We start from the raw sequence: 27,952 nt of genomic DNA on the forward strand, positions 1-27,952 counted from the left end.
TATATATCTTTCATAACAGGCAAAGACTTGTTTGTATTGTAATACAGTATAATGTATTATGAAGACTTTTGCAATTTATTTAGTTGACAGCATACTGTGTCCATTAACCCGGACAAAGGGTTTTGTGTAGTTAAGACGATGTTAATAATTATTTACAAAGCACCAGTCAAAATAATTCTAAAATACAAATATGAGTCCGAATACAATACGCTAAGACTAACTTAACCCATTTATGCCTAGCGTCTAGAAAAAAGCCTTGGCAAACAGCGTAGACCCTGATGAGACGCCGCGTGATGCGGCGTCTCATCAGGGTCTGCACTGTTTGCTTAAAGGAATTTCTGTAAGAAATATTCTAAATATAGAAATAAATATACTAGACATCCCTAATTTTGAAATAAATTGATCCAATTTAAAAGGATGGGAGAGTCCACTAGGCATAAATGGATTAAAATAGTTCGCGGATTAAGTACAACTGACGTCAACCAAGACGTTGAAACTAGGGTGATAATCAAACGAAAACATCTTGACCCGTTTTGTGCTAACGATGGGCAAGAAGAAATCAATGGACGTCCAATGAAACCATGGACACCCTGTCAGCTTCCAGGGGAAAAGCCACTTGGCTGTCCAATGAACTCTTTGATGTTACGGGGTATAAGCCGCGACGGGAGCTTAGTGTCATCATCAGGCCGTTCTAAACACACTGTAAGACCGAGCAAGGTCTACGAGTGGGAATTTCTAGAAAAACGTGTTGGTTAAGGTTAAAATTGTACATACTCTTTTGTGAAACTGTTACAATTTGAACTATATAAAACGTGGTCAGCGAAAAGCGATATAATATACACACCAACAAAATGATATTGTTAAACCAGGAATTGGCATGATGTATCACACACATTTGCATCGTGTCAAAGAAACGACATACCATTTTACCTAAAATGGAACACTCAATACATGTTCTGTCTAAATTACATAATTAGTTGTTCCACCATATTTTTGCATTTTCTCACATTCATTCGCATAAACTGCCTCACGGCACATCATAACTCATGGCCGCAACATACAAAGCATTTGATAAATTATCTAGCGTTATTTTATAACGATACTAGTGACGTTTATTCGCGAACACACCACTTCTCGGCGCTTCTTAATGGCGAATCGGCTTACGGGCAGTTGTTTAATTGTTTACGTCCTTTTAAAAATGTTTTGTCAAGGTTAACGCGTGTGTGACAAAACAGCTTTGTTTATATTCTATTTATTGAAAATATGAAATTAAAAACCTAGCACATATTTTTCATTGACCCCTCAAAACCTATACTAATTGGTTTGTCATGCTACTATCTTTAATTATGATTGTGGAATATTGATAAAATTGCACTCTTTCTTCAAAATTTAAATTTCTGAAAAAAAAGTCTATATGCGATAGAGAGTGAAATATGTCCTTATTGTGACCTATTTGGACTCTTGAAACCATTCCCTATTAGAATTTATAAATTTCTGATTAACCCATTTATGCCTGGCGTCTAGAAAAAAAGGCATTGGCAAACAGCGTAGACCTAGATGAGACGCCGCATGATGCGGCGTCTCATCTGGGTCTGTGCTGTTTGCTTTAAGGAATTTCTGTAAGAAATATTCTAAATATAGAAATAAATATACTAGACATCCCTAATTTTGGAACTAAATTGATCCAATGTAGAAGGATGGGAGAGTCCACTTGGCATAAATGGGTTAAATAGGAGCCGCATCGTGCGATAAGTGAGTATAAGCGACCACCAGGGCTCCAAACAAGCCTGTGCATTCGCAGTAGGGGTAAGACCCATTTTCGCATGACGCGGATAATAAAACCATTTTAAGATATTAAGATTTGTGACTTTGTGTATGCATGGTCACTAATTTACTGAATACGTCAATCCTTTTCAAAGCTCGAATCGTCCTGGATTTCATCTGCACAGGATAAAATACCTGCTCAGGCCCATACACAATTATAGACATTAAGTAGATATCATTTTATCCTATTGGATGTGTTTTCTTTTTCAACGATACATAATGCCACATAAAATATTATCTCAGCAGATTAAATCAAACGGAAACAATGATAGTGCTTTACTACAGATTGAACTCAGAGGTTTTTAGCCTAAAGCAATTGCTTATGTTAATATTTAGATTTAATACATTCTTTTTTGGCTGTTACAACAGTTTAGAGGCTTTGTTCACATTTTTGGGCATGTTTTGAAGTACGCCGTTTGATGCAGTATTTTGTACAGATTTAAGCAGAAAATAATATTTAATAATTTAAGAGAGAAAATAACTTGCAACCACTCTTCGAAACGATAACTGGATAATTCAGTCTAGCTGAAAAGTGCCGTCTCTAATTAGCCTGTGCCGTCTCTAATTAGCCCGTGCCGTCTCTAATTAGCATGTGCCATCTCTAATTAGCCTTTTCCATCTCTAATTAGCCTGTGTCGTCTCTAATTAGCCTGTGCCGTCTCTAATTAGCCTGTGCCGTCTGCAAAGGCTAATCTTTTACTACACTTTACAATCACGCATTAAGCCTATTTATTTCAAAGCAGCTTATATAATTCATAGTTTTTATTATCCATTTAATGTCGCCACGATTGCTTTGACTCGTGTTATACACATGCTGTAAGCACACCCTGTATACCACAGAGACCACATTAACCCTTTCAGTGCGGGAACCGAATTTTAAAGGCCTTTGCAAACAGTTTGGATCCAGATGAGACGCCACAGAACGTGGCGTCTCATCTGGATCCAAACTGTTTGCTATTCTTATAGTATTCTTTGAAAAAAATAGAAGAAAATGCTAATTTTAGAAATTCTGCAGACGACATTTTAACAGACGACAAATTTCCCAGCATGCAATGGGTTAACTTTTATGTGTGAGCATGCACGGAGACGTGCAAAATCTTGATGGCTTGAAATCTAAAACCAAATCGGCAAAATCCTGAAAAACGCGCAACAATTTTGTATTTTACCTGTATCTAAATAACAAAGCTTATAAAATAGCAACAAATTTTGTGTGATCATTGTTTGATAAATGCAGTGATTTAGTAGGGTATACATGTCTTGGTGTTTATATGTACACTCCAGTAAAATGGTTACATTAAAATATAAAATTGGTCTTGACCTAAATGATTTTATGAAAAACTATCACTATGACCATTATCGACAATCAACTGTATATTACATCACACGGCGTTCAGCCTGTTAGCATTTACGGACGCTGGACTTCGATGTAAAAACTTGTAGGACTATCCTCGTTCGTAATTTACATATGCACATCCATTAAAATTATGATCTCTTTTTTTTTCCACAGCTGCCGTGAGTGATTTTTGCTAGTGGGAATATCAATCCCCTTTTGTCCGGTACGTCTTACCATCAATGGCTTCCGGGTCTTTGTCGAACGCAGCATTTGAATACGCAAACTTGTCGCCAGCGCCACCAGAAGGAGAGGCCGTAGCGCTACTTCCGGTCTCATGTTTCAGCTTCTCTGGCCTTGGCGAACCTGAAAACAAAAAAAATAATTATTGACGAATTTCACTTATTTTTAAAATACCATAATATTTCCTCGTGTTTATGAAAGTTCCGTTTAGCAAGCATACTTAAACACAATTATTTTTCACATTCGTTGCCGGTTACCAGCGACGTATCATTCGTTACACACCACCATGGTAAGAATCGGAAAGGGTGGAACCTTGGTACCCGGCAATGATGCAGACTATTAAAAATAGAACATCCGAACAGCCTATTCGAGATTGACCTAAGTTTCGCAGTATGTCACCTTTTGGAATGCGCGCGCATCGATTACCCTCTTTTTGTATAAGGCACTCTACTTTAAAGTCGCTATAACGCTCAAAATCAACAAAAATTGCGTTAAGTATTTCGTAAAATAAAGTTTACACCTAAAAATTCAGTGTTCCTTATAGCAATAGCCACAATTGTAACGCTAGATGTGGTATGATTACATAGATTTTTGTAAATACAAAATGCTCGTTTTTATGTATTTATGGCCACAATAAATTCCATGCGAATATATCTATTCATACGACACACGATCACTAAAATGGTACCATATTAAAACCATGATGAAAACGAGCATTTTGTATCCACAAGCATCTATTTTACCACACCACATCTGGCATTGAAATTTCGGCAATTCTCATAAGGAACAATGATTTCAAATGGTTTAGCTTTATTTTACGAAATATTGTACGAAATCTTCGTTGATTTTGAGTATTTATGTTACTTTAATCATTATAAACCATACGCGTGTCGTGTATGTAATCGTTTTGTTCGGATAATATTATTTATATTTATCTAGAAATATGTGACCAATATAAACAAGTAGTGCAAATAATAAACTTAATTATTAACCTCGAGTGTTCAATATACAGAGAAGACCGTTTGCGTTAAATTGTGCACCCCACATGTTAGTATACAGACCAGCATTATACCGCGTAAGTTGAAACTTTTTGATAATTCTATAATTACTATAATAAAACCAAATCTGAGTATTTGAGTCGTGTTCTGAGAAAACTGGGCATAATGCATGTGCGTAAAGTGTCGTCCCAGATTAGCCTGTGCAGTCCGCACAAGCTAATCAGGGACGACACTTTCCGCCTAAATTGGATTTTTTGTAAGAATAGACTTCATTGAAACGAACAATGTCATAAAAGCGGAAAGTGTCGTCCCTAATAAGCATGTGCGGACTGCACAGGCTAATCTGGGATGACACTTTACGCATATGCATTAAGTCCAGTTTCTCGGAACGCGGCTCATTTTATTGTCAGCTGGCTTATCAACATTCAGTAGCATGATCGGGATCACAAATAGTACACATGGGATCATTTATCGCAAATGTATTTAATTTTAGTAATTATCTTTCTATTATCAGAGGATGATTATTTAGAACAGAAAATAGACCCCATTCAAAAAAATGTCGACGCCGCTTTTTGCAGACCGGCGTTAATTTTCCGATATCCCATAACACCAAACTATTGTGAACTTACCTATAAATTGCATGAAATCATGTATTAAGTGGCGACAATTATTAAATTCGGGGGTGTAGATTTACAAATAAATGGTTTCATTGTCAGCGGTTACTCGAAAGATTGAACGTGAAACTGTCGCCGCATAGTCCCAAGCTCTGGCTCAGTGTTAAAAACATGCTATTTAACAAGTATTCAAATATGATGGAATGTAATGAAAACTACAGAAATAATATGGTGTCAGAAAAATAATAGAGACCTCTCAAAAGGGTCATTTGGATAGTTTGGGCTTGTTCGTTCTTAGATGCTTTGAGATCGTTTTCGCTTTAGTTTACAATTAGAAGCGACGATCACTTCTTGTGCATTTTCATGACAACTGTCACATACGTAACACACTTAAAACAATCATTTATATTTATTTTAATTAAGCTATTTACACATTCAATTTTAAATACAAACATCCATTTTATTTGAGCCGCGCTCTGTGAAAAGGGGGTTTAATGCATGTGCGTAAAGTGTCGTCCCAGATAAGCCTGTGCAGACAGACGACACTTTCCGCTTTTGATGTATTATTCATTTAAAGGAAGACCCTTCTTGACGAACATCCAGAATAGGCGGAAAGTGTCGTCCCTGATTAGCCTGTGCGCACTGCACAGGCTAATCTTGGACGACACTTTCCGCACATGCATTAAACGCCTCATCACACTTAAAATAGCTTTTCTATAAAAAAAAAGCAACACCAAGAGCTGCAACTTATTTAACTCGCTAGAAAAAAAATCCGCTGGATCAGCAAATCGCAGTTGACAGATCAGAATAATTAAATCAGACATTTCAAGCAGATTGTAATCAAAATATAAAGGTTAGTTTGAATAGCCCTTAGCGCTCACCACGACCAAATTATTTTTTCGGTTTTATGTACAAATAGTCCTAAAGGCCATGTGACCATTATGTTTGCTGGCGAAACGTGACGGACTTCACTTGAATGGAAACTTGTCAAGAATTCATTCCCTAAGTAAGAAGTCAGTTACATGATAAGAAACCTTAAAATGTTATATTTTAGAGGCGAACAACTACTATTTGATGTAATTGAACTATCAATGGCGATTTTCTACATAGTAGATACAACCAACAAGAGTCTGAATTATTTTTTACACTTTTCTGTTGCATTTGTTTGATGTTTTGCGACAAAATCGCATATCGGACGGTCTTAGCCTATAAGCTACAAATACAGGGAGTGAGAAACAAATGATTAAACCCGTTACACGCGTCTCTAAAGTCAGTGATAGATTCTGTGAAAACTGACACGCATAATATAATTATATGTTTAGTGCAATATTATAATATTATAAGGAATACTTTCACATTCCGACTCCATGAATATCAAACTTCCAGTCGTTAACCCATTTAAGCCTAGTGGACTCTCCCATCCTTCTGAATTGGATCAATTTATTTCCAAAATTAGGGGTGTCAAGTATATTTATGTCTATATTTAGAATATTCCATAAAGAACTTCATTTAAGCAAACAGCGCAGACCCAGATGAGACGCCGCATTATGCGGCGTCTCATCTGGGTCTACGCTGTTTGCAATGTCCTTTTTTCAGGACGCTTGGCATAAATGGGTTAAACAAATAGTGAAATGATCAAATATACGAAGCGAATGGCGATAAATATTACACGTAAGGGAAAGGAAAGCAGAATAATGACGATTAATTATTTATCTCTTTAATTTCGGTTCAATTTCACCAGCTGGTATTTTAGAATGCGATTCACTATTTAATTTATTGACCTTTGAAGGTAAGCTTATTTTCCCCTCAACTGCATCTTTTATGTAAGACAATACATAGCCGTGACTTTCGCATACCTTCATATTGTGTTTCTTATCTGGTCTGTTTAAAAGTACTACGGTCTTAATTAGGTTTCAAAAACTTCTTAGCTTTGTGGCGTCAAATTTCAAAACAGCCAATTGTACAAGTCACGATGGGTGAATTATTAAAACGTTTGTAATCGAATTCTCAAAAATTTTCAATTTTGAGTTTTTCATGAGACAAATTGCTGTTAGCGAACTAAATGTGAATAACAGTATAAAGCAAAAGACACCATAAAATAAATTTAAAAAAAGATTTAATATTAAGGGCAAAACATAACTGCATATTTGATGTTATGTTTTAAAATGCTGCATTTAAATTATGACATGTTTTAAATTTGTGTCGATTATAAAGATGACTCGATATCGGCCGTGCTCTGTGAGAAGGGGGTTTGAAGCATGTGCGTACAGTGTCGTCCCAGATAAGCCTGTGCAGTCCGAACATGATAATCAGGGACGACTCTTCCCGCTTGCATGATAGTTTTCGTATAAAAAAAGTAAATAAAGCAAAAATATCAAGTTATGCGGAAAGTGTCGTCCCTGATTAGCCTGCGCGGCTCATATTTGCTAATGTTTGATGACTGATCTACTGTATTGTACGTGCCTGCAAATATAAATAAATTGAACTTTTGTACACATCTGTTGGCAAGAACATACATGCATTAATTTTTTCAATGTGAATATCTATTTACATTAAATTAACGTTGTCCTTATTCAACGTGTTTCGTGGAGACCTAAATAGAAGAACAACAAACAATATTGGACATACTTAATCCATTTATGCCTAGCGTCTAGAAAAAAGGCCTTGGCAAACAGCGTAGACCCAAATGAGACGCCGCACGATGCTGCGCTGTTTGCTTGAAGGAATTCCCGTAAGAAATATTCTTAATATAGAAATAAATATACTATTCATGATTTTGGAAATAAATTGATACAATTTAGAAGAATGGGAGAGTCCACTAGGCATAAATGGGTTAATATCTTACGTTTCGCGATCTTAATCTATTTTCAACAAATGGATTCCTTATAAGTAAACGGTGGAGTCAATTAACACATGTTCATGTATGACATATAAAACCATTTATGATGATTTCTGTTGAAATAATCCATTTAGCTTAAAGCGCGTTTAATTGTTTTCTACTGTACGGGTCATATGCATCAAATGTCACGGTAACTATTATTTAAGTATATTGTCTGTTGCAAGAACACTTACACCACAGAAACATAATTTACTGAATTAATGCATTGTGCCGCATTGAGCGACATCATAAAGTAAACACATTAACCATCATTTCGTAAAATGTCATTAGCCAACATCGGCTTAATGTTAGACCGTAATGTAATGGATCTTATATCATAACATGCTCTATTAACTTAAACCGCCGTAAATTTAAGTTTCCAAAACTCCCGTACATTCCATTGTAGACATGTATGCGTATTGTGGTATTAGGAGGCCTTTGGTTGTAACATTAGTACTTTGTGTCAACTAGTGTTCGACATGTTCGGAATATCAATGTCGCGTAGATTGGTCGATTATTAAAGATATATACATTTCAACAGTGTATTGCACATCATTTAATACATAAATATGCAAAACATAATCAAGTATGCAGTTTTCAAGACTTTGACGTACCGAATGGTCACAGATAACATTGGCTACGCTTCATTGCCTAAAATTCTATGTGTATTTCTTTGGAGAGCACGTATATTTTGATGCTCATGTGTAAATATTTGAACTATTTATAAGAGAGAACACTATTTTGTGTAAATGTATACTTAATGTTTTTACCATTAAATTAGCCGTATCTCTAGAAATAATGAGCCGCGTCATGCGAAAATTGGTCTTATGCCATGAGCGACCAGCGAAACTCCAGACGAGCCTATGCACTCATACAGTCTTATTAGGTGTTACTCGGTCCGCTAATGAGACCAAGAAACCTTGTATGCCTTCAGCCTGCGCATTTGCAGCGGACAGGGTAGCTCCTGGCCAGATTGAGCGCATGCGCAGGCTAGTCTTAAGCTACCCTGACCACATATGTCATAAGACCCATTTCGCATCATTCGCTTAGTTCGCCTAGTGACCTATACAAACATTTGTTGGTACAGGTCACTGGTTCGCCGAGCTGCAACGTGCATTCAAATAAAACTTCATTTTGGCTTAAGACTTCAATTCTATGCACAACTTTTCCAAGACTCAAGCTTTGATTATGTTTATGTTTAATATTGTGCTGGATAAATTGCACTGTACTGTGTAATTGGTCCCTTTAATGAAGTAAAAGACGAGCGAATGTAACACATCCCCCCCCCCCTTGATAATTACGCAGGAGTTGTATGTCGCCTCTGAATGAATTTACAGACAATTTATGTATGATACCTATTAATGATCTCATGTTCGCTGTGTACAATTTTACTTATAAATACATAAAGAAATGGATATTATGGAGTCCTTTTCAATATGCCCTCGAGGAATTCCGTCTATATTGTTAAACATGGCCTCCAGCAATTATGGATACACATATAATTGTGTGTTTTACGGAGGCATTAAGGGGACATAGGGAATATTTTATTAAGCGGACTCCATTACGAGCTCACGCAATAGCTAGGACATACGCTCGCGATAACTATTACGTACGCATTAGCTATCTTTTACGGGCGCACGTATAAGGTGCGCAAAACGATAACTGACCAAAAAAGAATACGTATCAGGTCAGCCTTTATCGAAATACATGGACCATTTTTCTAAGTACACTAGTAACAACAAGGTTGGCATTTCGACATATTTCATTCTCAAATTACTACCTGCGCACGTGATAGCTATCGCGTGAGCACGTCATAGCTAATGCGTATTAGCTATGATAAAATATTGCACATGTCAACTTAGCGCCTCCGTATTTTATTCATGTGAGGGTAATCTTTTAAATATAACTAATCTTTTACGATGTTTTCTTAAACGGGTTTGACAGAAACTCCGCCGATTCTTTCAGCTGATAGTCGGACCTGCTGACGGCACATGTCACAAGCACCGATGATTGCCCAAAGACAGGCACGATTTGAATACATATAGATAGACGATAATTTCAACGCCGTAATCATCACACTATCGCATTACCAATATACAATTTGACTGTTCTGTTCTGTTTAATATCTATGCAAGAGCTATCTAGTTCATATTTCGCGACTCACGATAATTGCACGTTTTATTCGGGTAAGGAAATGACAAGAGCGTTCCAAAATAATTCGCGCACACGCCTTAGTAGGTGCAACGAAAGCACATGGCGTTGTTCTCGTATCTGCCCGCGATTATGTTTGTTTACGTTCTATAAAATTAAATATGCAAACTAATTTATATCATTCTTGTTCTTTGTCGTTGTGTGTTTTAATTGAACGAAGGCAACTTCGAAATCATAACCATCATCTATTCTAGGAAAAGAAATCACGCTACTAAATAGGGCTCAAACGGGTTATACAATTTGTGTCTTGTTCTGTGAAAGCTGGTCATAATGCATGTTCGGAAAGTGTCGTCCCAGATTAGCCTGTGCAGTCCGCACAGGCTAATCAGGGACGATACTTTCCGCTTTTATGGTATTTTTAGTTTCAAGGAAGTCCCTCCTTGCCGAAAATCAAGTTTAGGCGGAAAGTGTCGTCCCTGATTAGCCTGTGCGGACTACACAGGCTAATCTGGGACGACACTTTACGCAAATGTATTATGCCCCGTTTTATCAGAGCAAGACACATTTCATCGGATCATGCCGGCGGATCGAAATGTAAAATCCCGTTGAATTTGGGTCAGTTCGGGTCAAGATTGAAATAAGTTATTTCAAAAAACAAAACTGCATATAATAATTCTTTTTCTTTAGCGAATGAACACGTCGGAAATACAGACAGTTAACCTTATATAAGAAATAGTATTATTAATCAAATATTGACTAAAATACTTAAACATGCTGCTATTTATTAAGCATACATCACTTTGGTGAAAATAAAGTATAGTATTGTATGGCATTCAAATCATTCCATTTTAATTATGTATTGGCTACAACGATAACTAGAGCTTTGTCACAGGCGTAACGAATACCGCCACATGTCGCATGGGCACGAAATATTTTGCATGTTGTCTTCACACACAGCAGACACCATGCTCAATGTTTAAAACGCACTAAGTGACCTCGTGATCTAGTTTTTGACCCAGCATGACCCATATTCAAACTTGGCCTAGACATCATCTAGATACAACTGCTGACCAAGTTTGGTGAAGCTCGGATGAAAACTACTTGAGTAAGAGAGCCGACACCATGCTCAATGTTTAAAACGCACTAAGTGACCCCGTGACCTAGTTTTTGACCCGTCATGACCCATATTCGTACTTGACCTAGACATCATCTAGATACAACATCTGACAAAGTTTGGTGAAGATCGGATGAAAACAACTTGAATTATAGAGCGGACACTTAATACGGACCGACAGACAGACCGACAGACCAACAGACCGACCGACAGACCGACAGACAAGCTCACTCCTATATACCCCCTAAACTTCGTTTGTGGGGGTATAAAAAGCATACAAAATCTACACATTTTCAGTCGAACACAAAGCTTCTCTTACTTTATTGCTCAGGTGAGCCTATTAATTATCACTTAAATTCCGATTCAATATGGACTTGCAAGGCAGAGTCCGTTTCAGAAATTCGCCATGTTTTTGGTCAATTTGTTTATCATTAACACAATACCATTAATCGACTTACTTGCATTTGAGGCAAGTATTTCCATAATCTGGAATAAACACGTTGCTTAAACTGATTTGAAAGACAGTTCAATCTATCTACAAATAAATCCTGCATCATCCCATTCATGAATTAGCGACCCGACCCGGTATAGTTGGCAAAAGCTTTGTACCTGATACGCGGCTAATTTTTGCGAATCCAATTCGTTTTGGGGCACTCGTTTCATCCCTACTACTGAAAGCGAGTATATTCGATCTTTTTTCGTGTTTTCAAAGCAGATAAAACGTTAAATAAATTAAAACTAGATTAAATTCCCGAAGAAATAGTAAAAAATAAACAAAATGGAATCCTATTATTATCGGTTAGATTCGTTTATAACTTACATAGACACATTTTTCGATTTACAACAGATACGAAAAAAAGTCGGTATCGGCGTCCACTTGTTCATTATAAAGTTGATTTAAGTATTTAATGTTTCAGTGATGATACTATTCCTAATTCCTATTTATATGTTGGTTTAATAGCCCGAGGTTGACGTGTTGACATGTAAATCATATGAGACGCGTTCTGTAAAAACGGGTCTTAATGCATTTGCGTAAACTGTCGTGCAGTACACACAGGCTTATCATGGATGACACTTCCCGCTTCAAATGAATGTTTCGTTGAACAAATTCTCTTCCAAATAAAAATGGATAAGTCGGGCAGTGCCGTCCCTGATAAGCCTGTGCGGATTGCACTTGCTAATATTGAACGACACGCACAGGCATTAAGCCCAGTTTTACCAGAAAAAGGCTGATATAAACTCGCTTTAAATGGCTAATTGTTTCCCAAACTCTTCTTATATCATGATGCTAGTATTGATGTGTGTTTTCGTTGGTGACGCTGTCTCAAAGGGTTTGACCATGTCCATGACTGTTTAACAGTCCCATAATGATCGACAATCTCCATGCAGAGTTGTCGTTCCTTGCTCTCACATACAATCTCTGCCATCACAAGAAAATCCTACCAGATTTTGTAGGATTTTATTTGTGTTGTTTAAGTACTATATTATGAAAAGTAATATCATTTTCTTTTGTATTTTGAAAATAAATTAAAAATCATAATTAACTATAAATTACCTAAATTATAAAAAGTAAAAATAAAAACGGAAAAATTATTGTACCACGTGGCTAGGTTATCATTACGTGGTTGGTTATGAAGGCAGGGATTTGATCCAGCTATGCTGGTTCCAGTCAAATCTCTGCGCGCAGATTTAATGATCGCATTAAATGCCCAACGGTACAAAAGTAAGGCTGAGAAAGCCATAAAGGGCAATTTGTAACAACAATCCATAAGCCATAGTCAATTATTAGTCATACATGGCAAAAACATTTACCGGTATAACAGAAACAACGTCTCAGCCGTAGCACAGTGGCTTGCCTTATAATCGTACGAGGATTACAATTGTACGTATTGGTTAAAATTCAATTTATTTCTATTAAACGCCATAATACTAAAAGTAATTTCTCAAGTATGTTGTTTATCGATGAAAAACAAATCACATGCGACGACAATGTCTTGACATTAAACATGAAGAAATGGCCGAAGCAGAATTTAAGTGCAACTATATAAATGTCAACTCTTCTATCTGGTTATTTTCTGCATTAGTCTGAAACGCAATCTTAATTACGAAGCGAATTGCACTTGCCCCTTAGAATGCATGCGGAGAGATTAATTGATTTTGCTTTCGTATACGTAAATAGATAAATAAATGTTCAATTCAAGATGACGGTTTGATGGGTTAATGTTTTGCAACTGTTGCAGTACATGTTAACACACCTGGAATGTATGGGTCATAGCTTAATGGTCATGTTCCGTTGACACGGGTCGCTAAGTGCACGGTCAATGTTATGCTGTCTATTGTTTTGACACGCGACTAAATATAGAGGTAATTAACAGGTGTCCAACGCCTGTAGATCATCGAAATTCGGCGGCTGGTTTGACATGCTGACGTCTAAATGAAGCAGGCGACAGCAATATAGTGCTGCAAATTTGTGAAATCACTTGCTTACTGAATAGGAAAATGCAGGTGTCTTTATAAGTCCCTTGTCTGTACCAATTTGACGACCATAATTGTAGCAACACACACTCGATTGAATGTTTTCAAATGCATTTTTTTCTCATAGTTAAACCCCAAATGCCACAACAGTTAATAGTATTTTAGCTAAAAATGTGTGACAATAATGCACATATAATAAGAGCTGTACACTTTGTCAAACGCTATTTTTGGGAAACCCGCGAATATGAATACCAATGCTTCGAGTCTCGGTACAGCCAAGTGAGGCAAATAATGTTTTTAAAATATTCAATACGCATTTAGTATATTATTCATTTCATTTTATAAGATTTAGCATCGCATAAATACTTTTAAACTAAATGAAATAAATAACATGCCTACGGACATAGTATTCACTTGTAAAATAATATTATTTTCTGACACCACTATTTATCCTCTTGTCAACCTTCAATAAACATTGTACTATATAATAGATGTCATGTATTAAGATTTATATTCGGGCTTAAATTCAATCTATGAAAAACGTACTTCGTTTTGATCTATATTTAATGGTTTATAAAGAAAGATATAAAACATTTGAGTAGAACACAGCCTCCTTTCTTTCCGTCACTTTCGAGTGGAAAATAGACCGCTTAAGAGTTTACGGTACATTTGTTAATTTCATATCCTTAAACCGTTTTGGATTACATGATGCATTCGGATTATAGGCGTTTATATCAAGCTGTTTTTGTATTATGATTTTCTGCTTTCAAGGACATTGCGGGGTGAACGGGTGTGTGTACGAAATTATTTGATTGATCATGATCCATACATTACATTTAATGTTTGGTTGGGTTGATTTTTGTTATTTATAGGTACTATATGAAACAATATACTTGTTATTTATAGGTACTATATGATGCAATATACTTGTTATTTATAGGTACTATATGATACAATATAATTGTTATTTATAGGTACTATATGATGCAATATACTTGTTATTTATAGGTACTATATGATGCAATGTATGTTATTTATTGGTACTATATGATGCAATGTATGTTATTTATAGGTACTATATGATGCAATGTAAGTTTTTATATCTTAGCATGATAAGCATTTATATATAAGAATGAACACGCCAAATCAGTTGTATAACAATCAAGTCAAAATATTATCAGGATTGGTCAATACAGTTTCTTTGATTTAAATATTATCAACGCGGGTTAATTTTAAATGAATACAATTTCACAATCATCTATGTTAAATTGTATACGATTAGCTTATGATTTACTTAATCATACATATAAAACTGTATAATAAACAGTCTATATGCAATTCCAATTAGCTAAGTTTTACACTCAATGATAAGCGAACAAGCATATAATACTCAGTTAAAGCCACACTTTTAAACAAGTCGTTGGGACCGTTGGTTCTCCTTGACTGGGGAAAATAACACACTTGTACTGGAAACTACTTAGGGAATCTACCGACGTCCAGACGAATCAATATAATTAAAAAAATATGGTTCATCATATGCTTTGTTTTTGTTGTTTTTGTTTTTTTGGGGGTATAAAATCAATAACAAAACGGCAAATATGGTGCCGTTTATAAATAATTATGTTCATATAATAAACGTAAGCTTTGTGAGTTCTGGTTTCTGTGACGATTATCACCCTAATATAATGCCGAACCAATAAGTATAATCGTTAGGACGCATGGTGTTAAGCTGGAATAAATATGTTCTTTGGACTTTTTATTATAACATCAGCATTTTCGCTTAATATTTGTAAAATGTGTTTCGCTGTTTTATTTGCTTTTGTGTTAAACATGTATTGCACCTTGGATTCAAAGTGATTGTTTCATTTAATGCGATTTTATTTCACCAAAAATGATAATTGTATAGTGGAGTTCGAGTAATTTGACCAAACTTAAAACATTGACTGATATAAACTCTTTTGACGTGGTATATAGAGAATAACAGGTTACTGACCGATCGTTATGTAATACATGTATAGCAGGTGATGTTTACGATAAAAGAGAGGCAGTATAAATTATTTCAGGGACCATTATATTAGGCAGATATCAATGTAGTAGTATTAAAAATAGCGCTAAACATTTCTTTAAACTCCGACTGCCCCTCTTGCTGTCTTATAAATCACATTACATCAACCTATGCTTTGCGCTGTCTGGTTTCTGTGACAACCCCAACCTCCTAGCTGTCATCCTTATATAATGCAGAACCAGCTACATGTATGCTTTTCTAATAAATTTATCACGCCAGAAAGCCAAAATACCTCTTAACATTTCTTTAACCTTTGACCGCCCCCTTGCTGTCATGTATATCACTACACATCAAACATTATATCGGCTAATCAATTACCAAGACCACCAAACAACTTGTCATTCGCAACCATATTTACTAGTTTTTCGTCTTGCATCAACAGGTTTTACGACTTTTCCAAGCAATTGTTGAATTTATATTAGCATGAAGGGCTGCTGACTTGTATACATATGTGCTATGAATGTTAATCATATTTTCACTTATTGTTAACTTCTCTTTCGTACAATGCAATTTCGTTTTGAAAGAAATATGTGAAGTTGAAATCGACATACATATGTATTTTAAGTTCATACTTTTACTATGCAACCGACAAAGTTAAGAATCACTGAGGTATATGGTTATATTTATTGTCGCTCATTTAACCCATTAATGCCAAGTGGACTCTCCCATCCTTCTAAAGTGGGTCAATGTATTTCCAAAATTAGGGATGTCTAGTATATTTTTTTGTATATTTAAAATATTTCTTACAGAAAAAATTAAGCAAACAGCGCAGACCCTGATGAGACGCCGCATTACGCGGCGTCTCATCTGGGTCTACGCTGTTTGCCAAGGCCTTTTTTCTAGACGCTATGCATAAATGGGTGAAACGTGTGAAGCGATGCTGCACTGAACTCATTTGCATTTTTTACAGATTTGTTTTTTATTATTTGTTTTGTAAGTCTTGATTGCTCTTAATGATTGATAAAACATGCATAAAAATAAGAAAAAGAACATCTATTGAAACTGATGATGATAATGATGTTTTCTAATGTGACAGAATCTATAATATTGCTATATCAAGTGTCAGAGCTTTTAATGCTTCACAAAAATCCAAATTTAGATCATTTGCTTGCGATAGTTCGTTCACTGTGGTTATTGCACATTAAATACCCCGAAGTTTGAATATTTGCTTGTGCGAAGCGTCCAGATTGCATACAGTCGCGGAGATCCATTTACTTACAATATACGCTAAAATTTAATCGTAAAATCTGATATGTAAATATTGTATACGATAGATAGGACTCTATTGGGCAAATATTTCTTTAATCCGCTCTTCAATCGTGAGCTCTGGACTTTCGTTACGGCTTTGCCAACGGATCTATTTCGGTTTCCTTTAAGTGCTGAATGGCCACAATTGAAATCAAACAAATATTCGAACATTGTCATCGTTTGCATAACTCGAAATTCAATTGGTGTTACCCATTTGTTTATTAATCTAACAAGATGAATGCAACAAGGTGCGACAATTGACTCAACACATTCAATACGAACATAAGATCCCAATCACAGCTATCAATACCAAAGTATTTCATAAATATTTGTGATAAAGCAATCAATGAAACTCCAAAAACTACACCATGACAGAAATTGTTCTTCTTATCGACTTCTTGCATTACAGAACACCAACTCTAAAATATAGAGAGGAAAACTAGGATGATAACAATGGAACGGTCAATGCACAAAACTGTGATTGAACCCTTTGGAACGATAAATGCACAAACTGGGTTCACGAAAAAACACACGAGATCATGGCCTTGAAACGATCAATGAAAATAAATGGGATCACTGAAGTGTAATCGTCAATTCTCAAAACTGGGAAAGGCGTCATGTTTATGAATTAAGAGCGGATTTTAACAATAATGCGTGTACAGCTATTTTTTCAGGAGGTTACTTTTTCTATACAAATAATAAATATGTGGCCGAGATTTCCTACATTGAATCAGAACACGAATATACAAACACTAGATCCTTAGTCAGAAATAAGGCACCGATTTGAACGCACTAACAAGAGAGGCGAATTTATGTGTCGCGTTCTGAGAAAACTGGGCATACTGCCTGTGCGTAAATTGTCGTACCAGATTAGCCTGTGCAGTCCGCACAGGCTAATCAGGGACGACACTTTCCGCCTTAACAAGATTTTTGGTAAGAGGCGACTTCCTTTAAATGAAAAATACCATAAAAGCGGAAAGTGTCGTCCCTGGTTAGCCTGTGCGGACTGCACATGCTAATCTGGGACGACACTTTACGCACATGCATTATGCCCAGTTTTATCAGAACACGACACATTTTATGGATACTAATTTAACGCACAAGAAAGGTCGGTGAGGTCAAAATACAGGTTGTGACGTATTGCTGCCCTACTCCCCTCGGGCGTTAGACACAGTCGACTACAATTTGTTGGCAAACGATCATCGTCAAATTTTCCTGTAACAATTTATGGCTCCTTCAGTGATCTTCAACTCTTTGTGTTATAATAACATACTCGCGAATAGATTTCGTGTACCTGATATCCTTAGATTTTATCACTTAATGTACGACTCAGTGTATTGTCCGCTGTGGCCCAGCCTAAAAAGGCGGGAAACTGGTCGTTAGCGTTGATTAATGCGTCCTCCACGCCTGTCTCTATTTTTCATTATATTTCAGCTGAACCATCACCTAATAACTAGTTTCGTTTAACCCATGTATGCCCAGTGGACTCTCCCATCCTTCTAAATTGGATCAATTTATTTCCAAAATTAGGGATGTCTAGTATAGTTATTTCTATATTTAGAATATTTCTTACAGAAATTCCTTTAAGCAAACAGCGCAGATCCAGATGAGACGCCGCATCATGCGGCGTCTCATCTGGGTCTACGCTGTTTGCAATGTCCTTTTTCAGGACGCTAGGCTTAAATGGGTTAAAATCTCCGTGTCTGGTCAGTTTTTTTGTGCACATGTTAGACAAACCTGTTTGCGGTCGTCCAAATGACTTAAGAACTTTTATATCGCATTTAATAATCTCTCTTGGTGTGCTATTTACACCTGTCTTATATAAAAGAAAGCATCCCATTCATATGATTGTGAGTATGCCTTAGCTTTTAATTTTAGATATACATGAAGGGATTTGATACATCTGAAATCCAGTATTGTAGTTTTTAATTTCACAAAAAAGGACTAAACATTTCCACATCGAAACATGGCTGTCGTGCGTTACATCCCATTATACCCTCATTTGCATACTTTATTAGCCGCTTAAAACACTGACTACAGGTAAATAAATGAACAACACGGACGTTAATAATTTTACAGTGCGGAAAACTATCTAACATCATGGTATGCTTATGTGTTTTTTTTAACCTGGGGCTGAAAGCGAATGATATAGTGATGTAAAATGAATTTGAATATATTTAGCCGCAAAAGAGGTGTAGCACGGTGGTAAGTAGGAATAATTGTTACTGTTTTGCCACGAGCTGAAATATATTCATATACGAGACTCGTTTTAAATTTAAATACTTGTACTAAGATATTAGATGACGTTATGTATCGAGTGCCTTGTCCGATTGACTCGCTGCTGGCACATCACCTGTTGTCTCTCTATTGTATGGTTGGTATGTTCGTTCTGGTACAGAAATGAAATAGTGTACCGTAACGGTGTTATTTTCCTTCATAGTTAACATTCTTGAGAGAATGAAACTTGTGTGCGCTAAAAATAAATTTATAAAATGGTTCGATGTGACTTTTACAGAATTAACAGCATGCAAACTTGAAAGACAGCATAAATAGTTACACTCTTAAATTTTCATCCCATGCGGGCAATTATGCTCTTGGTTATGACGACACGGACTCGAGCTTTACTGGCCATCGGAATGAAATGGATTATGGGAACTGATAAACATTTGAGCTTATAAAGCAAATGTTTACATATTATATCTCCTATACCAATTAAAGTCATGTTGACATTCCATCTCGTTTTGTAACACGGAATTCGAACTATTTGCCCGGTGAGACGCGTGAAGTCATTTGCTTTGATGTATCGCGATTGCAATATATCTTCATTAGCAATTAAATGTGATATGATAAATATGATAAACGACTCTGCGATGAAAATTACATGCTGATGTTATGTCTGTAAATCATTACTGAGGTGTCATGTTGACAAACGGTTTATAGAATGATATACATTTGACCGATACAATGTTAGTGTTTAAATTAATATCTCTTTTCATTTATAACTCACCTCTTTTACATTTTCAATTGATTATATTACATACCATTTTTTTGGACATACACTTGGTGCGGCTTTAAAGGCAAAGGACAGCACGTGCATTCACTTTACCCAGATTAACCCTTTCCCCCCTTAGATACGTATTTATTCCTTTACCACTTAGATACGTGTTTAAGCCTTTACCTCTAGATACGTATTTTAACCCTTTACCACTTAGATAGGTATTTAACCCTTTACCACTTAGATACGTATTTAACCCTTTACCACTTAGATAAGTATTTAACCTTTACCACTTAGATACGTATTTAACCATTTACCACTTAGATACGTATTTAACCCTTTACCACTTAGATACGTATTTAACCCTTTACCACTTAGATACGTATTTTAACCCTTTACCACTTAGATAAGTATTTAACCCTTTACCACTTAGATACGTTTTTAACCCTTTACCACTTAGATAAGTATTTAATCCTTTACCACTTAGATACGTATTTAACCCTTTACCACTTAGATACGTATTTAACCCTTTACCACTTAGATACGTATTTAATCCTTTTCCACTTGCATACATATTAAACCTTTTCCACTTATTATACGTATTAAATTCTTTACCACTTAGATACGTATCTTAACGCTTTTGTAATCCCTTAGAAAGTAAAAATTAATTAAAGACCTTTCTTACTAGATTCAAGTTTTGAAGGCTTTATCTCCAACCCTAAGATACCTATGAGCAGCAAACAGCATAACACCAGAACAGACTGCGAGTTACTCGCCGGCTGTTCTGGTTTTACGCTGTTTGTACATAGCCATTTTCACTTTTCTTCTGGGTTGGAAAGGGTTAAAGCGTTTGGGGTGAAAAGAATGACCATCTAAAAGGCTACCATCGCATTTACGTGATACGTTCAAAAGAGTGTTTAAAGGGATACACCATGAATAAAACATCTCTTTGTTTGGCGCAATAACCGCGTAATCGTTCGACAATAAGTAATATAATATTTTTAGAAAATAGTAAAGTACTATGCTGCCATATATATTTAACTTTTGTTTTTGAAGCGGCGACGAGGGATATATAAAAGATGCAGATGTTATGGAACCTATTTGTGTTGCTTTTAGAACGTCCGCCCAATTAAGTGATAACCCGTGTCATATTTAGATATGCAAGTCCGATTATTATTTACAATCAATTCATCAAATTTGATTGTTTTTTTACAACTCACAACGATGGCCCGGCGTTGGTATACAAGTTGGAGTAAGACACACAGAAAACATGAAGAAACTGAAAACGTTGTATTATTTGTTAGTAAATGAAAATGGCTTCCAAAAATGTTTCAATGTTTTACCACAATATTCAACAAATTTAAAAGAGGCGACAAGACCAAAGACAAATATCTTATGATAATCCATAAGAAAAATCATTATAAAAATGACTGAGTATTTTGCAAAAAAAAGTATATGTATTGATTTTATATTGTATTGTGGAACAAAATACATCTATCGGAAGACAAAATTTGAAAAAACATATGCCGTTTCTTTCGCCTCAAAAATCAGCGTTATAACATGCTTTACAATATGCAAAATACCAAAATATTTTTTACAACTGGTCCAGGCATGCAGTTGGTTTAAAGGCCAAACTAAAGCTTTAAATGAGTCGTGTTCTGAGAAAACTGGGCATAATGCATGTGCGTAAAGTGTCGTCCCAAATTAGCCTGTGCAGTCTGCATCGGGGACGACACTTTCCGCTATAAATTGGATTTTTGCTAAGAAGAGACTTCATTTAAACGAAAAATGTCATAAAAGCGGAAAGTGTCGTCCCTGATTAGCCTGTGGAGACTGCAAGGCTTATCTGGAACGACACTTTACGCACATGCATTATGCCCAGTTTGCTCAAATAATTTGAGCCCCGCTTTGAGGAAAAGGGGCTTGACGGATTCGCATAAAGTATCGCCCATATGCGGACTATTTTATCCATTCTGTGATATCAAAAGTGAGGCACATTTTGACATAAAATGCACGTGAATTGAAGTATTTTTGTCCGATTTGTAAGATTAATACTGGTATGCCATCTGTTATATATTATATTTTTTCATAATCTTGCTATGCAAGTGAATTTAACATTCAAGAAATGGTCATATACTTATGAGGTCAACCAACGGTTTGACCTCGGTGTAAATTCGCAAAACTATACTTATGTAACATGGCAATACTTTTTAGATTTTAAAAAAAAGAACGAAACAATAAATAACAGTATCGCTAAGTTTAAGCCGATTTTCTTAAGTAGCCAAATAAAACAAGGAATGCTCCAATGGATAATGCGTTATTTATGACGAAGATAATCTACAACCTTACGTACATTTACATAATTTCAAGTGTACTGCGTGTATCGTGTACTTATACGTCTAATCCTTTGCAAGAGGGATTAAACTGTGCTGAATGACCCTAACAAAATGTCAAATAGGGCTGTATGTGCATGTATAGTTATGACTAATATAAAACCTCAGTTCAGGTGGTGAATTTTGATGATGATGTTTTACATCGCTCGCAATGTTATAACTATTTAATGTAAAATTTAAATGTACAATATATATGAAGGCGTAAATATGCATAGTGGTCATGATGATGAAGTCCTGAACGTTCTAAACTAGCCGATGGGGCTTATAAGTCTAGTCAGGGACCTATACAAACAAACAAACTTTGTTTGTATAGGTCCCTGGTCTAGTGAAATTGAATGTGAGTGGTTCGTATTCTACATATGAGCCAGGCTCTGTGGAAAGGGGGTTTAATGCATGTGCGTTAAGTGTCGTCCCAGATTAGCCTGTGTAGCCTGCACAGGCTAATCAGGGACGACACGTGCCGCTTTTATGATATTTTCTGTCTCTTCTACACAAAACTCCAGTGTCGGCGGATAGTGTCGTTCCTGATTAGCCTTTGCGTACTGCACAGTCTAATATGGGACGACACTTTACGCACATACATTAAACCCACTTTTCACAGAGCACGGCTCATATTAATTGGTGGTCACAGGACCTCGGTTTTCGAGACGCACATCTGAAGACCGTTGATATGCGCTAATGGCTTTAATATATACGTATATATAGGATCTGGCACGAGTTGTCATATACTATATTTTAATTAAACGAGTTCACGAATTTCCTGGGCGAGTTTAATAAAATATGGTATGATATGACAACGAGTGTAAGGCATTTTTATCACATGCTTTTAAGTGGGCAAATTTAATAAATATTTACGCAAACATGATGATAAATCCCTAATGTTGTTTACATTTCGTGACGTCTTTGACGTCGCAACGTCATTTCAGCAAAATAACAAAATGCGATTGGTCAATAAACGAAAACTAAGCCAATTAAAACGCTTTAATTAAATTGTTGCATTACACATGTGTAATAGTAAAAATATGTAACGGTTGTAGTACATCGGAAGCAGGGCATGGCATGTGATAAATACGATATAGTTTGGCTATGTTCGGGACCGAATTACTAAAACTTTAATGGCAGAATAAGCTTTCGACCGTAATCTTTTTAGTAAAGTTACTGTAGTTATGAAAATAAAAAGTTAAACATGTCGTCTATGTGTTTTTGTACACACGTCAGTACGCTAACATAATACTCAAATGTTTTATAAATATGTTGCTGGTAAAATGAATTTTATTAATGTCTCACGCAAACAAGCTGTTAAATGTGTTCCTGTAAATGTATGTTTACAAACATAAAGTTCTGTATTCAGTAGTCATACATATTATTTGTTTATAGGATTGTCATTTTTGTTCATCTTTAAATCGTAATATTGTATGATTCCCTGTCTTGGCCATTTTTCTTGTGTATATATGTACTTTGCCAATGGCAGAAGGCCGGATCGCAAGTTCACTCTGAAATGTTGATAATTTTAATTGCCAAATAATGAATAAAACAATCCACTAGTAGCATTTTTTTTAAATAAAATGTAAGCGACCTTGGCGGTAGAACATTCGTTGGTACATGTGTTAAACGGCCGAGTGTCAACTGGTCATCTAAGTCCCCGTAATCCACACGGAATTTGAAGTTTGAAACCTGGATTAGCTGCGTATAAACTTGGGTATTACCTATAATTTCACGCCCGGGCAGGATAAGTCCATTGCCTGTATGGGTTATGCAAATTAACGCACGGACGTCTAAATTTGATGAAAACGTGTATTGCTGTGTGTGATATACAAGCTTATGCCTGTATACTTACATAAGAGGGTATTATGTACTGTATACATGCCTTGGTGATTAGAAACATTACAATTTTTGTGTATATTAAAACGATATTGAAATAAATATGTAACCTTAATATTTACTTATAAAACCGATTACGTTTGTTCAACAATTGGCCTTTATAAAATGACACTTTTGCTTGACTAAAACTGTAGCACAACCATCACCAATCCAGTGTTGATGGCGTTTGTACCTCAAGTCACATATATATTATTATTGCATTTGAACCAACCCTTTGCGGATGCGATAAACAATCTCTATTAAAACACACTTAAATATCTGGGAACGGTGTAGTATATATTTATTTGTTTTTTTGCAAAATGTATTAACATAAAAATAGAATGATGAAACATTTATCATAAAATCATGACCATCGTTAATCGTATCTTTTGCCAATGACCAGAGGCAAATTGTTCATTTGCTTAGATCACATGCATTAAAAGTGTCATTCAAATCATTAACCAATTTATGCCTAGCGTCTAGAAAAAAGGCCTTGGCAAAGAGCGTAGACCCAGATGAGACGCCGCATGATGCGGCGTCTCATCTGGGTCTGCGCTGTTTGCTTAAAGGAATTTCTGTAAGAAATATTTTAATATAGAAATAAATATACTAGACATCCCTAATTTTGGAAATAAATTGATCCAATTTAGAAGGATGGGAGGGTCCACTAGGCATAAATGGGTTAAAAAAAACTTACTGAGCTTTTTAAGCCTTTTCCCGTATTGTCCCTCGAACCGTATAAAGACAAATACGTCAACACCAACAACAACACATTTATCGGCATTTAATGATAGGATTATTGCTTTTTGCAGGGAACCAACAGGTTACAAAAATGTAAACGGTAAACCTATTCTTGTAACCGTATTTTTTACAAATTAATTTTGCCATTTATATTTCAAAACTTCAGGATTTTGTAGTTGCCTTTTAAAATGTGTTTACCTTAAATATGTCATACATTATTGTCAACCATATTTATGTCAAGTGTATCCTCAAACGTGACGGGTTATGTGCATTTCCTCATGCGGTCGACCGTTGTCCCGACCAGACATGTATTTTGTACATAGGCAACAAGGACAGAAGAAAAAAACACGTGTTGCAACAGGGAGCGAGCAGTTCTATATCTCTTACATGTTTATATAATTTTGGACAACCATGCGTTTTCATTATTTTAATAATACACAAATATCGCTATCGCTTATAATGCCATCGGTGAGGTTACGAACAACTTCAAATTTGTTTTTATCGATCGTTAAAATATCAAAAACATCTTCAGTAGCAGCATTAATTTGGAAGACGGTTTTTATATAACAAGGATTAAACTTGTAAACAAGATATACATACATCCACATACTTGACATATTTGTCACCTTTTTATCACCATAGTAACTTTTCAGCAGAAATACAAAAAATCGATAATGCGTTAAGCGACAACTGAAAAATGCCTTAAGATATTTGATACATGTCGTTTGAAGGGTTGATTAAATAAATACGACAATTAAAGCCTTGATCAAGATAGACGTAAGATAGGTAGAAAAATATGTGTAAAAACGATGCCTCGGGCGATGAAGCTTACGCCTACACGTGTATGTACCTTTGGCTACTTTCCTCAACAACAGAACAGAACTTCCTATAAAATATCATTGAATCATGGATTTATATGTTATTGACTTTCGTTTTCAGAATATAGCAACTTCAAATTATTCAAGTGCATTTCATTTTATTTGATTGATATACTATCGCCGCCTGGGATAGACTAGGATAGGTCGTATACCACTATACACATTCCATTAAAGTGGAGAGCATTTTGTCCTCGTTTGTCTAACAAATTGTAATACCACTAAATAAACAAGCTTACTAAACATCATAAAAAATCGACCATCACATGATTTTTTTTCAGTTTTATTTTAAAATATGCACATTGAAGTTAATTTTAAGTGTGTGTGCATATTTCAGGCCCTCGCCCCACCCTCACCCACACCCCCGCGTGTTCACGCCTGCATGTCAGTCTCAGTTTGCAATTTTGAGACTTTTCTATAGAAGTTCATACTACAGCTGAACATGTTCGATAAGTTCTTCAATTCTAAAAACCACATACTACTATCTCGATGTCGTCTGTGACATGTTTTATCTACATCTTTATGAAAAGCCTTTTGTAGGCGGAAATGTTTGGCTGTTCAAAAACATTAGATGCAAAGCTATTTACATTCTATCACAGAAAACTTATTTTACAGCAAAACCGACCTACTTACTAGATGGTTAGCTAAATTCTGTCGATGGGGGTCGTAACCAGTATTTGAAGAACGTTGCTTGTAAAATTGTGTTTATGTGATAAAATTTATTTTGCCAATGACTCGGGGTTTATTCACACAAGATGTAATATGCTTAATTTGATATTGTCCTATGCGGGATGTATTTTGTATAAACAACTGTCACTATTTATCAATTACTAGATCGGAAAAAGAATCAAGTCGGAAAAAGAATCAAGAGTGATCAATCAACATTGATCAGACATGGGATGGACAAAGGTTATACAGTGTATATACGGCATACGTTTACCATAACTAATAGTAGTATTTGATAAAAATCACAGGTGCGTTACCGACGGTAAAAATCGCATATGATCACGCCACCTACCGAATTTTTTTTTTTTAACAATTAAGCGAAATTTTCACATATTTATAACAATTATAAAATAAATAAAAAAACATATGATTTCTGAAAGAATAGTCTTCGTCGAATACTCATTTATTAGCGTCACTCTCAAATTCATTGAACACTTATTACTAAGTGACAGCCATAACCAAGCCTCCTTACCTCGTCGACGCCGCCAGAGTACGAAGCCGACGACTCCTGCAACGATGAAGACCACCGCCAGTGTGGCGAACACAGACGCAACCACCACCACCCCTGCATCCGGGCAATTCGCCGCCGCCGCCGCCGCCCGCCCAAAGAGGCTTATCAGTAAAATTCCAGTACATACCCAACGAACGCTCATGTTGGCGACGCAAAAAATATCCGAACTAATTCCTTAGCGGCTATCAAAACAGCAGGTGCAACGTTTCATCATTATCAGAACACGTTATAGCATTCACTATTACTATTTATCACACTTGGCACTCAAACACTTTTAAATAAAATTGTATAATAAAAAAATTCTCTTCGCGCAAAATCGAAATAGTCTATTCCGATAGTTGTATTAATTTTCCGATTTTATATTAAAAAAATACAACTCCATGGTATTAACACACACGTAAAGTCGGCCACATAACTATCTGCATAAACAAATTAAATGACCGACGCTGTATTGCTGTCGCGTTAAGGCGAATGCAGTATACAAGTCGTAGGTAAACTACCTTAACGAAAAATAGCGAAGCGTGCCGAAAGAATATAATGCATGGAATGTCACGCTTCGTTGCACCTCAGCAAAAAGTTTTGATAAATTTACACACAAATTGCGCGCTACAGAAGCTGTTAAGTTGTTAAACCAAGCGCAGTTTCTGAAACACTTTGCATTTTATTGCAACTTTGATGTACTGTTTTGTTGTATTTCAATGCTCGTTGAACACATTCTTCTATTCGTTGTATACAAATATAGTGTTATCTTCCCGGGAAAATGAGCACATAATTTTATTTATTTTTTTAACTTTTTTACTGGTCTAGAAAATCATGAAAAATATTCTCCAAATAAAAAATATATAAATATGCTAAACGTCTTTTAAATTATTAGTGAATTATTATAAGTTCATATGAGGAACACATGTATA

General features: G+C 35.8%; 1 protein-coding gene across 1 annotated transcript in view; it reads right to left on the bottom strand.

Moving 5' to 3' along the window:
- Positions 1-27,512, bottom strand: part of LOC127871358 (uncharacterized) — a 41,818-nt gene extending 14,306 nt beyond the window's left edge. Inside the window, exons 1-2 of the mRNA XM_052414167.1 lie at positions 27,003-27,512; positions 3,392-3,520 (exon numbers count right to left, since the gene is read on the bottom strand). Of these exons, the coding sequence (XP_052270127.1) occupies positions 3,392-3,520; positions 27,003-27,183 (310 nt within the window). The 5' untranslated portion in view covers positions 27,184-27,512. The remainder of the gene's footprint in view (positions 1-3,391; positions 3,521-27,002) is intronic.
- Between the last annotated feature and the right edge of the window lie 440 nt (positions 27,513-27,952).

Source organism: Dreissena polymorpha, chromosome 3, assembly GCF_020536995.1.
Source record: "Dreissena polymorpha isolate Duluth1 chromosome 3, UMN_Dpol_1.0, whole genome shotgun sequence".
Classification (NCBI taxonomy): Eukaryota; Metazoa; Mollusca; class Bivalvia; order Myida; family Dreissenidae; genus Dreissena; species Dreissena polymorpha.